Raw genomic sequence first — 15,910 nt, forward strand, 5'->3', positions numbered from 1 at the left:
CATATTACTCAGTGCCAAACAGAAATACAATCTGATTTCTGGAGCCATATTATGAGAAATAATTGAAACAACTCAATTGCTGAGAATGCTTTGGTTAAGATGTGTTTTGCTAACTTGCTTGTTTCTGTTCTGTGTTATCGCATGATGTAAATGTACCTGGTCTACTTAATTCTTGTATGTTTGGATTTCCTTTCCAGTAGTTCAAGTGTAGTAAGTTGGCAGTGCTAATGTGAAACTGTACTTCTCAGAGTTGCAGTAAAGGGGGAGCAAGTTTTCTTTTCTGAAGACCTAAATATGGGAGAACAGAGGCCTGACAAAGGTCCTGAGGCAAAAGCTATTGATGGATGTTTTCGATGGTAGTGTGCTTGTGTTGGGTTCCCACGAGATTTTACATGAGGTTTGAGTAACCTTCCAGAAGTATATGCATAAGTATATTTATGCATGTAGAAGTATGGTGCCCTGTGCTGCCCTAAAGGAGTAAAAAGAAAAATTCCTTTAAATATTTTTTTTCACTGCATGATAGAATTTTTGGTATTGACTGTTTGAAACATTACGCCTTTTCTCAAAAGATTTTTCTGCGGAAGGAAGAGAAGAAGGTACTGGTTTTGCCTGGTAGGGCTGCTACTTGGCAGAATTAGTACATCTGAGTTGTTCTGAGACAGACTTGTACAGGATCTACCTCTGTGTCTGCAGAGCTGGTAGCAAGGCAGGAAAAAACCAAATATTTGTCAATTAAGTGGCTTCTCAGTGTGTGTTGTTTTTATGGAAGAGAAACAACAGGGAGGGCCTCAGCCTGAAGACAGTCAGTAGATGTGCTATTTAGCTGCTGGAGATTGAAGAAAGAGTTGTATGGGTAGGTGTATGACTTCAGTTACTGTGGCTGTTAGGTAGGAGGTTACATGCTATGGTGAATCATGAAACTAAGAATCCAGGACAACTAATAATTCCTCTATTTCAATGAATTTGAAGTAAAGTGATCTCTTAAATTTTAGTTTGCAGGATCAGAAGCATAGTCCATTGTGAAGCTGGTTAATGAAAGACTATGCTGAACCTTTGCCTACCTCTTCCTCTGCAGATACTGCACCCCAAGATATGTAGATTATGAAGATCTGGAGCGTAAATACTGGAAGAACTTGACTTTTGTGGCACCAATTTATGGAGCAGATATCAATGGGAGCATTTATGATGAAGTATGCATAGCTTTTTATGAAGTTTATCTCTTCCAGCCCTCTCTTAAAGGGTACTGTACTTAGAGGATGCATTAGTGCTTTGTGGCTGAGAATCTGTCTTTCTTTTGAAATCTTTGTGTTACTCACTTTAAAGACTCCAAGCAAGGTTGAAATTAACTCTACATCTGTAAGAGTCAGACAGTTCTGTCCTGAGACAATAGGATATTGCTACTCTTCCTGATCATAAGACTCTTCCCTTTCTTCACTTGGAACTCTCCAGAACTTTGAGATTCCTTCCCATTTATTTATTTATTTGTTTATTAACATTTCAGTATGTGTGCTATCTGTGTACCTCTGTGGAAAATTAGTGATATTTTAAATAACTTTTACTTTAAAATTAAAAGATGGAATACTTTATTTCTCTCTCTTTCACTGAGGAAAATTGATAGCTGTACTTCATACATGCTTGGAATGCCTGCAGTTTCCTGGACATGTGCTTAAAATTACTGTGTACCTCTGAATTAAAACAGACAAAATGGAAATCTCTTAAGGAAATGAATTTTGCTTAGATCTCCACGGATAAAAAGGGACTTTTAACACAGATCTCATTATCCAAAGAATTACAGAAAATCCATTGATATCAGTTACGCTGTGTAAGTAGCTATAGGAACTAGATTTTGAAAGGATTGTTTAAGTAATGAGGTTATGTTAGCATTTAAAAAAAGATTCCAGGATTTAAAAAATACAGGGCAAACTTCTTCAAAAGAATCTGCCCTTTGTGAAGTTCTTGAGTTATTTCATGTTCTATGTAACTGCCTTTTCCAATCATTCAAAAAAAAAAAAAAAACCAGTAGAATTTCCCTGTGGCAGATGGTCTGAGGCTCTGTTAATGTTTTGTATTTCTTCACAGAGACAAATTACTTGAAGGCTCTGTCCAAAGATAAATATGGTCAGCCAAGGTGGCTTAAGGCAATTCAATTCTTGCACTAGGTTATGTTATATTTGAAAGATAGCTATAAATGTCCAATGGTCTATTGTTTAGTGAAAGCAGCAAGTCCAAATTCTATTGTGCATCCAAATAGCTGTATAAAAATGATTCAGAAAATAAGTGAAGATTCTGATTTGGGGTGTTTTGGAGAAGAGACATTTAAGGTGGCTGTTGCTTTGTGGAGACCAAAATGAGGCACAGAAAGCAGTGTTTCTTTCAAGAAGCAGAAGCTTGCTCTTTTTCTTTTCTTTCTCTGATTTTTTTTTTTCTTTAATACTGGCAGATAATGCCTTCTGGGGTAGCTTTTTACAAATGTACACTTTGTTTTGATTGTGTTTTCACTGGTCTTTAGTGTCTTAAAGTTACTGTTGCATGAGCAACATTTCCAAAGAAAAGAGATTGCAGTAATATCTGGTTTTGAAGTGCTAACTGGTCAAAGAGAAGGTCAGAGATTTCCTTCTCATGGAATTGCACTCTCATTAGATTTGGAGGCTGAGGAAGGGAGGCCAAAAAAGCAAAGGGTGAAGTGAGAAGAGCAGCATTGAGCAATCCTAACTCAGATGTGTAAGAAGAGGAGACAAAGAAAGCACTGAAAGTTGCAGGGAGTGGGGAACAAAACAGTAATAGGTAGAATAAAAAAACCTTAATGACTATAATTAAATGGGTATTATTTAAAAATAAACAAATAACAAAGGAGAAATGTTAGTGAAAGGAATAGACACGGAAGAAAGAGTGTGAACAGACTGAGCAGTTAATGTGACAGCCACGTAACAATGCACAGCCCAGTGGGGTTTAGAGGAAAAGAAGGAAGAAACCCTGGTACCAAACTGTTGGTGAGAAAGTTATGGATGCCACTGATCAAAATGTTTTCTCTTAGAATATTTTTGCTGGTTAACTTTTGGCCAGCAGATGGTGTACTTGCACAACTAGCATTTTTCATGTCTTAACGCTTGAAGATAGTGCTAAGAAAGGATCTTTTTGATTCTGTTTGGAATTAGAAGTTGTTCTTATGTCTTCATTCAGTTTCCTTCAGAATTACCATTATTCGGGGAAAGGAGATGAACACAAGTAGCTGATGTTTTGGGCAATGTACGGCAGAAAAGGGATGGCAGGATTAATTTGTCATAACAGCCTGTTTGCGATGAACAAAACCAAATGCTTACTTATTACGAAATTAATTTTACAGAAAACAGTGCATTATAGATGTTGCATTTAACACAGAGGGTGAATATCTGGCAGAATTCCAGGTAGAAAACCACCAGGAACTTAGCGAAAGTGTGATGTATATGTGTACTTGGGCCATCAAAATTAGTGAGAAATGCTGCTATGCTGCAAGTCCTTTTCTTTAGTTTAAAAGTTTACCAATTACATTTTCTTTTCCGCATGGTGACGTTCAATTTTACATTGAGACATCTGCATCTGAAGCGTGGTGAAGCCTTTATTTTTACTATTTAGATTATTTAAGAAACAATATTGTTATTTGTGGAATCCACCACCTCGCTGGCATTGTGCCAGAGAGATCATGATCTTGTGGTATTGTTTGCCTTTCTTAGATCAGAGGATGACAAATTCTGAGGGGTTTGGAAGATGGGGCAAAGTTATAAAGCCTGTGTTATATGGAACTGCTGAAAAAAAAAAAGAACAGGAACAAAGCTGTAAATGCATGCTTTGAAATTTGACAATTACCATCAATGAGTCAAAGTTTACCCTTGTGATACTTGGATTATTCGAGAATCTCTGTTGTATATTTATAATGTGTTTATGGTTATTTGACAGTTTTGAACACAGATTAAATCTTTATGGATAAGGAAATAACCTATGAGAACAAGTGTTCTGTACACTGCGTAGAGCTTTATAGAAAAATTTAAGATCGCTGAATGTTTGCTTGAAATATTATTCTGTGCTGTAGCATTCTAACTGCTGTTACATTTAATTACAGTGCTTTATAGGAGAATGACAATGTAGGTGACTCAAGAAAAAGCATTGCACTAAGGAACAGATTGTAAGGATCATTATTTATGTTAAGATTATAAATATTATTAGATACATGTTCAAGGTTCTGTCTTTTTGTTGCAATAAGGTCATCTGGACTTGAGTGAAAATTAATATTCGTGAAAAAGTTTATGTCACTGGTCTCACTACCTGCAGTTGTTAAACTGATTCATGAATTGATTATGAACACCTAAGAGTTATGATTGTTTAGGAAGTTTAATTGAGAAGTGATGATTTATTTTTTATCATGTTATTTCAAGAGAGCTGTCTTCCTTGTAAGTTAGTGTTAATGTAGTACCAACTTGAGTCAGCTTAGACTGTGAATAACTAGCCTGTGAAACAGTTGCAAAAAGTAACTGTTCCTGTCAGAAAGGGGAAGACAGTTATTTTGTTTCTGATATCATAACTTTATTAAATTTATTAATTTTTTATTAACTTATCTGGCAATTGTACCTGTGAGGAAATTGAAGAGTGCGATTCACCAACTTTTTCTGTACAGTCTCTGTTCTGGTGAACTACTGTTAGGCCTTCCACTTCCATGCCACTCCCAACTGTTGTTTAAATTAAACCACCAATCACTGAGGCCACAAACTTAAGTTGTTTCCTTATTGTAGGAGATACAAGAAGCTCAAATTAACATTTTGTGTTTCCTGGGTCTGGTTTTTTTTTTAAATTATTAATTTGAAATTGTATTTGTACAGACAGGTGGGAATGACGTATGAAACCCCTACATGGACTCATTTAGCAACGGGGGGCGGGGGGGAAATCTGCATGGTTTCAAAAGAAGTTCCAAAGAAAAGTGACTGAGTTGATGTTTATAATGGGTCATAAACCACATCTGACTTCAGTGTTGTCAATGGAATCTGCTATTCAGTAGAGAAAAGCCAAGATTTGGAAGAAGCATGTATAAATACTGTCATGCCTCTTACACCACTCTTCTTCAGCTCCTGTGTTGAAGATATCCCTTTACTTCCCTTTTCCTCTTAGCTTTATTCCTTCTGATAAGACAATTCCTAATGCCTACCTTCTCCCATGTCTAAGCTGTGGGGAGCATTTTTGAGTAGGAATACAGTAGTGATTGATTCAGTGGAGTTTGTAGGCTAACAGTTGGTTATTTTTGCTAAATTGTAGGTACATCTCTAATGTAATATTAACTCTAACAACAGATGTACTCAAGTTTCCTGCTGTTTCCCTTGACAGAGCAGCTAACTTGATTTTAAAGCAGCACCTTGACATTGTACGTAGAGTTTGAATTTGTCCAGTTTTGGTTTGAAATGAGTTAGGGATGGCATCTGAGTTGTAGCTGAACCTAAGGCTGCAGAAGAGCAGCAGGTATTAGTAATTGAAGAGTCTCTGTAGAGCATCAATAACAACTTCCTGATCAAAGTTGTCTGCGTGACCTCGTACTCACACACAAGGAAGGACTTGTTGCGGATGTGAAGGTTGAAGGCAGCCTTAGCTGTAGTGACCATGGGATGGTGGGGTTCAGAGTCTTAAGAGGAGGTGTCAAGACAGAAAGCAGGACCACAACCCTGGCTTTCAGGAGAGCAGACTTTGGCCTCTTCAGTGATCTGCTTAGAAGAGTCCCATGGGATAAGGCCCTGGAGGGAAGAAGGGTGTAAGAAAGCTGGTTGGTATTCACCTCCTCTAAGCTTAAGAGTGGTCCATCCTAATGAGCAGGAAGTCAGGCAAAAATGCCAGGGGTCTGCATGGATGAGCAAGGAGCTTCTGACAAAACTCAAGCATAAAGAGGAAATACACATGTGGTGGAAGCAGGGACATGTAACCTGGGAGGAGTATAGAGACACTGTCCAAGAATGCAGAAATACAGTTGGGAATGTCAAAGCCTACCTGGAATTGAATCTAAGAGATGTTGAAGGCAACGAGAAGGACTTAAAGTGTAACTCAGGGATAAATACTGGGTCCAGTCCTGTTTAACATCTTCATTAATGATTTGGGTGATGGCGCAGAGTTTGCAGATGATACAAAACTGTGACAGTCGGCTGATACACCAGAGGGTTGTGCTGCCATCCAGAAGGACCTTGACATACTGGAGAAAGAGGCTGACAGGAACTTCGTGAAGCTCAACAAGGGGAATTGCAAAGTGCTGCACTTGGTGAGGAAAAACCTCAGGTATATGGGGTACCTGCTGGGGGTTGAAGGCTGGTAAGTTGATTTCTAGAAAAGTCCTTTGGGGGTCCTGGAGGACACTAAGTTGAACATGAGCCAGCAATGTCCAATGCAGCAAAGGTGGCTAACAATGTCCTAGGCTGCAGTAGGAGGAATGCTGCCAGCAGGTTGAAGGAGGTGATCCTTCCCTTTTAATCAGCACTGCTGAGGGTATGCCTGAAGTGCTGTGCCCAGTTCTGGGCTCCTCATCTCTCCCCAGAGATATGGAGCTATTGGAGAGAGCCCAGTGAAGGGCCAGTAAGATGTTGAAGGCACTAGCGCATCGCTCATATGAGGGATGGCTGAGAGAGCTGGGATGGTTCAGCCTGGGGATGAGAAGGCTCGGGGTGACCTTATCAATGTATATAAATACCTGCAGGGGGGGTGCAAAGAGGATGGAGCTAGGCTTTTATCACCAGTGCCCAGTGACAGAATCAGAGGCAATGGGCACAAACTGAAACACAGGAGATCTGACAAAAAACCTGAAAATCAGGAAGCAGTTTTTCACTGTGAGGGTAACTGAGCCCTGGCACAGGGTGCCCAGAGAGGTTGTGGATTTCTCCAACTTTGCTGATATAGTCCTACAGATTGACTTTTGCAAACTACCGTAAGTATATTTCTTGTACGCCATCATTTACAGTATTGTATTGGGTTTGCATGGCAAGGTTTTGGTAGCGCAGGGGCTTTGGGGGTGGCTTCTGTGAGAAGCTGCTAGAAGCTTCCCGTGTGTCTGATAGAGCCAATGCCAGCCGGCTCCAAGACGGACACGCTGCTGAGCAAAGCTGAGCCAATTGGTGATGGTGGTAGCACCTCTGTGATAACATGTTTAAGAAAGAAGACCATGGTGAGGCAGGCTGTCCCCCTGCAGCTCATGGAGGTCCACAGTGGAGCAGATATCCACCTGCAGCCCATGGAGGACCCCACGTCAGAGCAGGTGGACGTGCCCAAAGGAGGCTGTGACCTCGTGGGAAGCCCATGCTGGAGGAGGCCCCTGGCATTACCTGTGACCCCATGGAGAGAGGAGCCCACTCTGGAGCAGGTTTTCTGGAAAGACCTGTGACCCTGCAGGGGACCCATCCTGGAGCAGTCTGTTCCTGAAGGACTGCACCCTGTGGAAAGGACCCACACTGGAGCAGTTCATGAAGAATTTTAGCCAGTGGGAAGGACGCACATTGGAGAAGTTTGTGGAGAACAGTCTCTGGTGGGAGGGACCCCATGCTGGAGCAGGGGAAGAGTGTGAGGAGGAAGACGTGACAGAAACAACATGTGATGAACTGACCTCAACCCCCATTCCCCATGCTGCTGGGCAGCTTGGGGGGAGGAGGTAGAGAATTTGGGAGTGAAGTTAAGCCCAGGAATAAGGGAGGAGTGGAGGTGGGGTGTTTTAAGATTTAGTTTTTAATTCTCATTATCCTACTCTGATTTGATTGGTAATAATTTAAACTAATTTTTCCCCAAGTCAAGTCTGTTTTGCCCATGATGGTAATTAGTGAACGATCTCTCCCTGTCCCTATCTTGACCCATGAACTTCTCATTATACTTTCTCTCCTCTGTCCAGCTGAGGAGGGGAGTGATAGAGCGGTGTTGGTGGCCCCCTGGCATCTAGACTGGGTCAACCCACCAAAAGCATGTGCAGGATGTTACTCGGTAGCTTAATAGGGGACATGGACTCACCAGTTTTTTAAACGTAGAAAGTTCTGCATGTTTTAGCGCGTGACCGTGTGACCTGCTTAGTGGACGAGTAAGAGGCTGTGGATGTTGTCTGCCTAGACTTTAGTAAAACCTTTGACACCGTTTCCCACAGCATTCTCCTGGAGAAACTGGCTGCTCATGGCTTGGACGGGTGTACTCTTTGCTGGGTTAAAAACCGGCTGGATGGCCAGGCCCAAAGTCTTGTGAATGGAGTTAAATCCAGTTGGGAGTCAGTCACATACGGTGTTCCTCGGGGCTCAGTAGTTGGGGCCAGTTCTGTTTAGTATCTTTATCAGTGATCTGGATGAGGGTATTGAGTGCATCCTCAGTAAGTTTGCAGATAACAGCAAGTTGGATGGGAGTGTTGATCTGCTGGAGGGTCGGAAGGCTCTGCAGAGGGATCTGGACAGGCTGGATCGATGGGCCAAGGCCAATTGTATGCAGTTGAACAAGGCCAAGTGCCGGGTCCTGCACTTGGGTCACAACAACCCCATGCAATGCTGCAGGCTTGGGGACGAGTGGCTGGAAAGCTCCCCTGCAGAAAAGGACCTGGGGGTATTGGTTGACAGCCGGCTGAAGATGAGCCAGCAGTGTGCCCAGGTGGCCAAGAAGGCCAACGGCATCCTGGCTTGTATCAGAAACAGTGTGGCCAGCAGCACTAGGGAAGTGATTGTACCCCTGTACTCAGCACTGGTGAGGCTGCACCTGGAATGCTGTGTTCAGTTTTGGGCCCCTCACTCCAAGAAGGACATTGAGGTGCTGGAGCGTGTCCAGAGAAGGGCGACGAAGCTGGTGAGGGGTCTGGAGCACAAGTCTTATGAGGAGCAGCTGAGGGAGCTGGGGTTGTTCAGTGTGGAGAAGAGGAGGCTGAGGGGAGACCTCATCACTCTCTACAATTACCTGAGAGGAGGTTGCAGAGAGGTGGGTGTTGGTGTCTTCTCCCAAGTGACAAGTGACAGGACAAGTTGTGCCAGGGGAGGTTTAGATCAGTTATTAGGAAAAATTTCTTCACTGAAAGGGTTGTCAGACATTGGAACAGGCTGTTGAGGGAGGTGGTTGAGTCACCATCCCTGGAGGTATTTAAAAGACATGTGGGTGAGGTGCTTAGGGACATGGTTTAGTGATGGACTTGGCAGTGTTAGGTGATCTTAAGGGTCTTTTCCAACTGAAATGGATCAGTGGTTCTATGTGAGATGTCCTTTCTCTATTATCTACTTATAGCTGAGATCAATGTGGGCATTTCTTCTCGTACGTGTTTGGTTCTAGTGTGCATTACCAAAGAGAATCTACTTGCTTCTGCTCTTTTTCCCCACCCTTGAAAAGGGTGCTGCAAAGCAATGGTTATAGCTGAAAAGATAGAAGAAAAAACGGATCAAATGAGGGAGATTCATTGTATTTCTTAACCTCTGTGTTTATGGTGCAGAGATTCTATTCATAGCATTTTTCTGTTTGTATTTTATGCACTTTGAAGAATCAATAAAAACCTGGAAGGTTTTTTTATTATACTCGTTGGTGTGAGTGTGTGGGGGTGTGGAGAGAGGAGTCGGTGACCAAGCACAAATTTTTCTGTGTGTTTCTCCTATTCCTTTTCACTCTGTCTCTTAATTAGTTTTTTTACTCTTCGTTATTTGAGCTGTTACAGTCAGTCATAGGGGCTTTTTAATCATAATTGTAGAACAGATGTCTTGTTTGCCAGGTTAATATTTAAATGAATCCATGACATAATCACAGGAAAAATTAAACACTGAAAAAGGATTGTGTGTGTTAATGTGTACATACAGAAATCATGTTCATAGAAGTAGAATACATCACACTATTGGCTGATTTGTTTAAGCAAAATGCAAAGGATAGTATCATGTTGCTATTGTAAAAATAATTTCATTTGGAGCCTATTTTATTCTTATCTGCAAAGAGGTCACTGCTTACAACCTTGAGCTTCACTTTTTACCACTATACTGAAAGCTACATTTTTGTGTCTTTGAGAAAAGAATGGGTCAGCTCCTTCTAAACTGTGTAAGTGTTCAGGTATTTCAGAGCTGCTTATGAAGTGTCCCATTTTATCTCCACATTGCATTAAAAGCTGCTTCAAAGGCTGTTAAAAGAGTCGTAAAAGCTCTTGATAGTACTTTACAGTAACTTTGAATTATCTACAAAATTAGTGAACATTGGAATAGTGGTCTTCTATATAAACTACTGTGTACCTTACAATATTTCTCTGAAGAAATACAAAGTAAGTTCTAATGTGCGTTGCAACAACCATAGGTGGTAAGATGTTTCAAGCCTGTATTTCTTTGTTATAGTAAAGAAAGAAAAATGTTATTTTTCAGCTTTTTTCCTGATGTTTGATTGCGTGATACACTTGTCAAAGATGACAGATATTCTTTAAAGAATTTGCCATCAAAAATGTGGTTAAATTAGAAATACTTTCTTTATACATTCCCTTGTGTGGTTGATTGACCCTAGCGGGATGCCAGGTGCCCACCAAAGCCACTCTTTCACTCCCCTTCCTCAGCTGGGTAGGGGAGAGAAAATATAACAAAAGGTTCATGGATTAAGCTAAGGCCAGGGAGATCCCTTACCATTACCGTCACAGGCAAAACAACTTGACTTGAGGAACTTCGTTTACTTTATTACCAATCAAAATCAGCATAGGATAATGACAAATAAAACCAAATCTTAAAAATACCTTCTCCCCACCCCTCCCTTCTTCCCAGGCTCAACTTCACTCCTAAGTTTTTCTCTACCTCTTCTCCCTGAGTGGCGCAGGGGGATGGGGAATTGGGGGTTGCGGTCAGTTCATCACACATTGTTTCTGCCACTCCTTCCTCCTCACACTCTTCCCCTGCTCCAGCATGGGGTCCCTCCTCAAACCCATGAGAAGGTTGAACTTCATATGGAAGTTACCATCTTGTATATCGATTCTAGTTGCTGCATACATAACATACTTGATACAAAATCTCAAAAACCAAGGAAAGGAAAACAGAGTATTAAATGTTCATTACTTCTTGCTTTAACCTGTATTCTTACTTCACTGCCTGCCCAACTGTTGAATGTCACCATGTTTCTAAGTCTTAATCAGCTGCATCAGGACTGCAGTCTGCCATCAATTTGTTCCCCAAATTTGAGTAATATTACCAGAACTGTAGAGAATTCAGTGATTGGGGGGTGCAGAGCAGATCATGGTTAAGGGCATGTTTGCCCGAATTGAGTTTATAATAGTTTTGATTATACTTCTTGTTTTTCTGACTGCTTGAGCACCAGCTAATGTCTTCCCTGGAGTTCAATTGCTTCACAGTGATAAGCTGGAGGTGCAAATAATTGCTGTTATAATGAAGTCTAATCTCGTTCTCTTCAGTTTTGTAGCTTTGATCTTGGTTATACTGACTCTTACATGCTGTATTACCTGAAATTAGAATTGCACTTTGTGGATGAGTCTGAAATACAACAAAAACTACATGCATGGCTTTCTGAATGGCTTTTAATATACAGATTTTATAGGCAATCATGTAAGGAAACAGCTGAATTCCCATGAAATCAGTAGATTTCTTCTGTGATATGTTTCTTATGCAGTACATCATTATGGTTAGAAATAACTCTGAAGTGATGTAATGGTTTTAGTTTTTATACTTCTCAGAGAAATGGTAGATTTACATATGTAAATTACATTTTAAAATAATTTTTCATACCAGCTAGTATTACTTTGTAGTAGTAAATACTAAATACTTACTTTGTAAGTAATTAAAAGCCGTAGAATAGGCCCAGTGAAACTTAGTGGCTTACAGCTATCAACTCATCAAAGATTTTGTCTGCAGCTATTATTTCTATTGTGTATGGTGTTTCAATCCATGTTAGATTTGATGTATTAAGTGTTATGCTGATACGAACTTCCTTATGTTCTCTGCTCTGAACATCTCAGACTTAGAACCGGGTCTAAATGTTACCTAGGTCAAGAGAATTTTTCTTCGGGTAACTTCAACTGTCTTCTGAAGTGCGTACAAATTTGTATTAATCTACAGTCTTTTGAAGGGCTAGATCAGGTGTGTATCTTTTGATTGAGACTATTATATAAAATTGCATTGCTTTATAAATCTATTAATACATTTTTTATGTATCTTTTTCAGGGTGTTGAGGAATGGAATATTGCCCATCTTAATACAATATTGGATGTTGTAGGAGAAGACTGTGGAATTTCTATTGAGGGTGTAAATACGCCATATCTATATTTTGGCATGTGGAAAACAACATTTGCATGGCATACTGAAGACATGGATCTCTACAGTATTAATTATCTTCATTTTGGGGAGCCAAAGTCATGGCAAGTTTAAATTTTTATGAAGGATGATTTCATTTATCTGTTTGTTTCAGCTGACTAAACCAAACAGATGGGGTACAATTCATCATGCAGTGATAAGCCTTACTGAAAAGCTAAGGTAGTAGTTTTTTGGGTTTTTTTAATCTGAGAATGCTATGAAATAGGTGAGATTTGTGATGTAAAGAACATCACAGTAATGCATTCTTTTATTTTAAAGGGAAAGACTAATAAGTACATAAGGCTTATTTGAGTTCAACAGAAAAAGTCTGTAATGATTCAATATGAGAAGTTTAATGAGTTGGGAACCCCAAGACTGAGGGAACTTCTGTAAGGCCTCTTTGAAATCAGTTTCTTCGGTTCAGTTGTCCTTTGGGACTGCCTAACATGTTTTGTATTAAACATGCATTTAATTGCTTTTTTGAATCAGAGTCATATTCTCTACTCTTAACTCAGTAAGCCCAGTAGGAGATAAGATTCAGTGTTAAAGGTACTTCCTAAATATGAAGCTTCTGCTATCCTTTCTCCATAATCTTAGATTTTTGATTGAACAGCCTTAATAGAGAGACAAGTAGGTTTAATGTTATACCTATATTGTGGTATATGTGTATCTTAAAGTATATGAGAAAAATGTTTTCCTTTTGATCATAAAATCTTACATTTTCAAAATACCTCTGAAGAGAACATAAAATCCTTAGAAAGATATATAAAAGATGTTATGCTTAGTTCGGTTGTGGCAGTTTCTCATCATCCAAACTTAGATGGAAAATTTTATAGCTGGTAATTCCATAAAACATTATTGGTTATTTTTATACCCATACAAAAGACAAAGACTTATGCAACATTGTGTATTTAAACTGAGAAGGTGGTAAATTGGTCAGCTGCTGGTTCTTAGGTCATTGTTTTATGTTTACCTGCTTCTGTTGTATAGTGGATTGCTTGCGTTTAGACAGAGAAGGTAAAAACCACCTATTACAGTAACGCAAGTCTGTGTTTTGAATTGCTTAATTATATATATATTTTTTTAAATTGCTGCTTTGATAGAATTAAACATACTAAGAAAGTCTTCTCAGCCGTAAGAATGATACCTTTGTTAAAAATGGATGTAAAGATAGGTAATTCCAAAATGTTCCAAGATTATAGGACAAATGTAACTAAAACAATGATTGCATAAAAACTATTTTGGATTCTTAGGGATTGTAAAAGTGCTATTTAAAGAAAACCTACTGCATATTGCAAAATTCCAAATACTAGAGACATTTACTTAAACCCTGAAGTCCTTGGACACAATGCATAGAAGCTAAGAAAACTTTTTTTCTTTAAGTATTTTGAAGGAGGTATGAGTTGATAATATGATAAATGCTTTTCTGGTTTACAGATAATTGTTTACACTTGCAAATGAACAAAACTGTTAAACACTGACCTCTTCATCTTTGAAAGAAATTGTGGTGGATACGACTTCATTTTCTGAACCACATTGGCCCATACTGTTAAGAAATGCAGCACTAAAAAAAGTTGAATGAAAGACAGTTAAAGATTTATTTATTGTTACACATGTGCTTTTACTGGAGGAATGCTGCAATAATTTATGCTAATGCTGTTCCTATATCAGTAAAATGTATCTTTTATTAATGTGATATTAGTATATTTTCTTCAAAAAAGTGGAGGATGAGTTAAATCTTAGGATACAGATAGTAAAGATCTTGTGTGCTCTTCGAAAATTTAAACTGAGTTGACAAGTGCTTCCGTAGTGAAACCAAATACCCTGGCGTGTACGGTAGTAATACATGTTTTTTAATTTTATTTGGTATACATGTAGTTCTTCAGGACAGCCACATTGGTCTTACGGAGAACTGAAAAATACTTTATTAAGAAGCATGATAGGCAGCATGTTTTCTCTGAATTCTGAGAAGACAACCACTTCCACCTGAGAGTCCCAGTGACAACTTGTAGGCAGCAGCTAAATCTGACTGCTATGGCAGTCTTCATGGAATTTGAAGCTTTCTCCAGTGTTTAGGCATATATTAACTTTCATTTCTTCTTACACTCTGTGCAGTTTCACTTCCAAGAGGTACACAAAGAAGTTTATATTTTTATATTACGTATACTGATTCCTCTGTTGACTGCCTCATATGAAATACAGGGGAAAAGTGAGTCTGATAACCATTTGCAAAATCAGGACTATGGCTGTTTGTGTGTTTATGTATGTATATATTTGTGTAATATATGTTTGCTTATAGCAAAAAGGTGCTAAAAAGAGTAAATAATTTGAAGGAGAAAAAGGAATTAAGAAAACTTAGAAGCTGTGAAACAGAACAATATGAGGGGAGAAGAGAGGGAGATACGGTGAAGAAAGATTTGCTGGAAAGGGGAATATAGTCTATTAAAATTACTTGCTATCAGGCAGAATTTTTACTGCATCTTTTCCTTTGCATTTTTTCTGATGGGAAAGAAATCTTGAAGATGGTACCTCATTTTGCCTCACAGTTTCTTAGAAAACGAGTCTTATTACTAAGAAGAATCATTGGTGGGATTGATGATTTATGTAATTTATTAATTCAGTTTGTTCTTGATATGTTTCATAATGGTATCTGTGAACTGCCTATTAGTATTAAAAATTTCTTCACACTACCATTTGTTGTTAAATATTTTCTTCTATTGTTATTATTATTTCAGGGGTTGAGGTCCTGACTAAAGAGAATTTATTTTTGTTTTGTGTAACAATTTGAGGAATTTTGTCATGTTGTTAAAGTATTGAACTGCTCTTGGAAATTAGTGCCTAGCATAAACCACATCTTTGTTAATGATACAAATGTTAGACTATTAGTATGTGTATTAGATCCATGGGTAAAATACAGATAATGGTTCAATTCACATTATAAATTTATGAATAAGAAAAATCTGAATGAGATATTCGCATATTGGAAAATAATTCTGGGTTTATTAAGTATCTTAAAGCAGTGCTTACTCTTTGTGCTGTTTACCTGACTCGTGAAAAACAGTGGTGTTGATAGGAATCTTTTGAAGTGTTAAGAATATGTAATCTTCTTGAAGAATATTAATAATGAATATGTGAAAGTGTTTATTAAGCAGGCCCAAAGTAATTATTTTCATGGCATTGTGGGTATTTCAAATATAATAATTGGACTAATTTATTCTTTTATTTTAGAGAAAAAGAGTAAAGAAGTGTGGAGAATATATTTAATATTTTACTTTAGAAAGTAATATTTTTTAAAAATTGTGCTCATTTTGTTAACTTCTTATATCTGATGGTGGAGGTCTGAATTCTTTTTTTGCATAAATAAATCAGAGTTTTTACTTTCTGTTGAAAGGGGCACAGTGTGAACTTGCAGTATAATAGAAACATAATTTACTTATCAATTTGTGATGTTTTCTGTGACATTCCATCTGGTCTTCGCTTCCTAGCTCTTCGGAAGACTGGAAATGACAAGAAACAATGCATTATGTTAAAAACCCCTCCTGTTTAGTAATGTATTTCATAAATCACAAAATGCCTTGCAGGTTGGTCAGTCATAAAATAAAAGAGGAATATATACTACAGAAAGAGAAGATGGTTCTGTCTTCGTGAAA

At 38.6% G+C, this 15,910-nt stretch overlaps 1 protein-coding gene across 1 annotated transcript in view; it reads left to right on the forward strand.

The window, feature by feature from the left end:
• Window positions 1-1,109: 1,109 nt before the first annotated feature.
• The window catches only part of KDM4C (lysine demethylase 4C), a 256,596-nt gene continuing 241,795 nt past the window's right edge, over window positions 1,110-15,910 (forward strand). Inside the window, exons 1-2 of the mRNA XM_059834281.1 lie at window positions 1,110-1,190; window positions 12,132-12,325. Coding sequence (XP_059690264.1) covers window positions 12,240-12,325 — 86 coding nt within the window. The 5' untranslated portion in view covers window positions 1,110-1,190; window positions 12,132-12,239. The remainder of the gene's footprint in view (window positions 1,191-12,131; window positions 12,326-15,910) is intronic.

The sequence above is a fragment of the Gavia stellata genome, chromosome Z, assembly GCF_030936135.1.
Source record: "Gavia stellata isolate bGavSte3 chromosome Z, bGavSte3.hap2, whole genome shotgun sequence".
Lineage (NCBI taxonomy): Eukaryota > Metazoa > Chordata > Aves > Gaviiformes > Gaviidae > Gavia > Gavia stellata.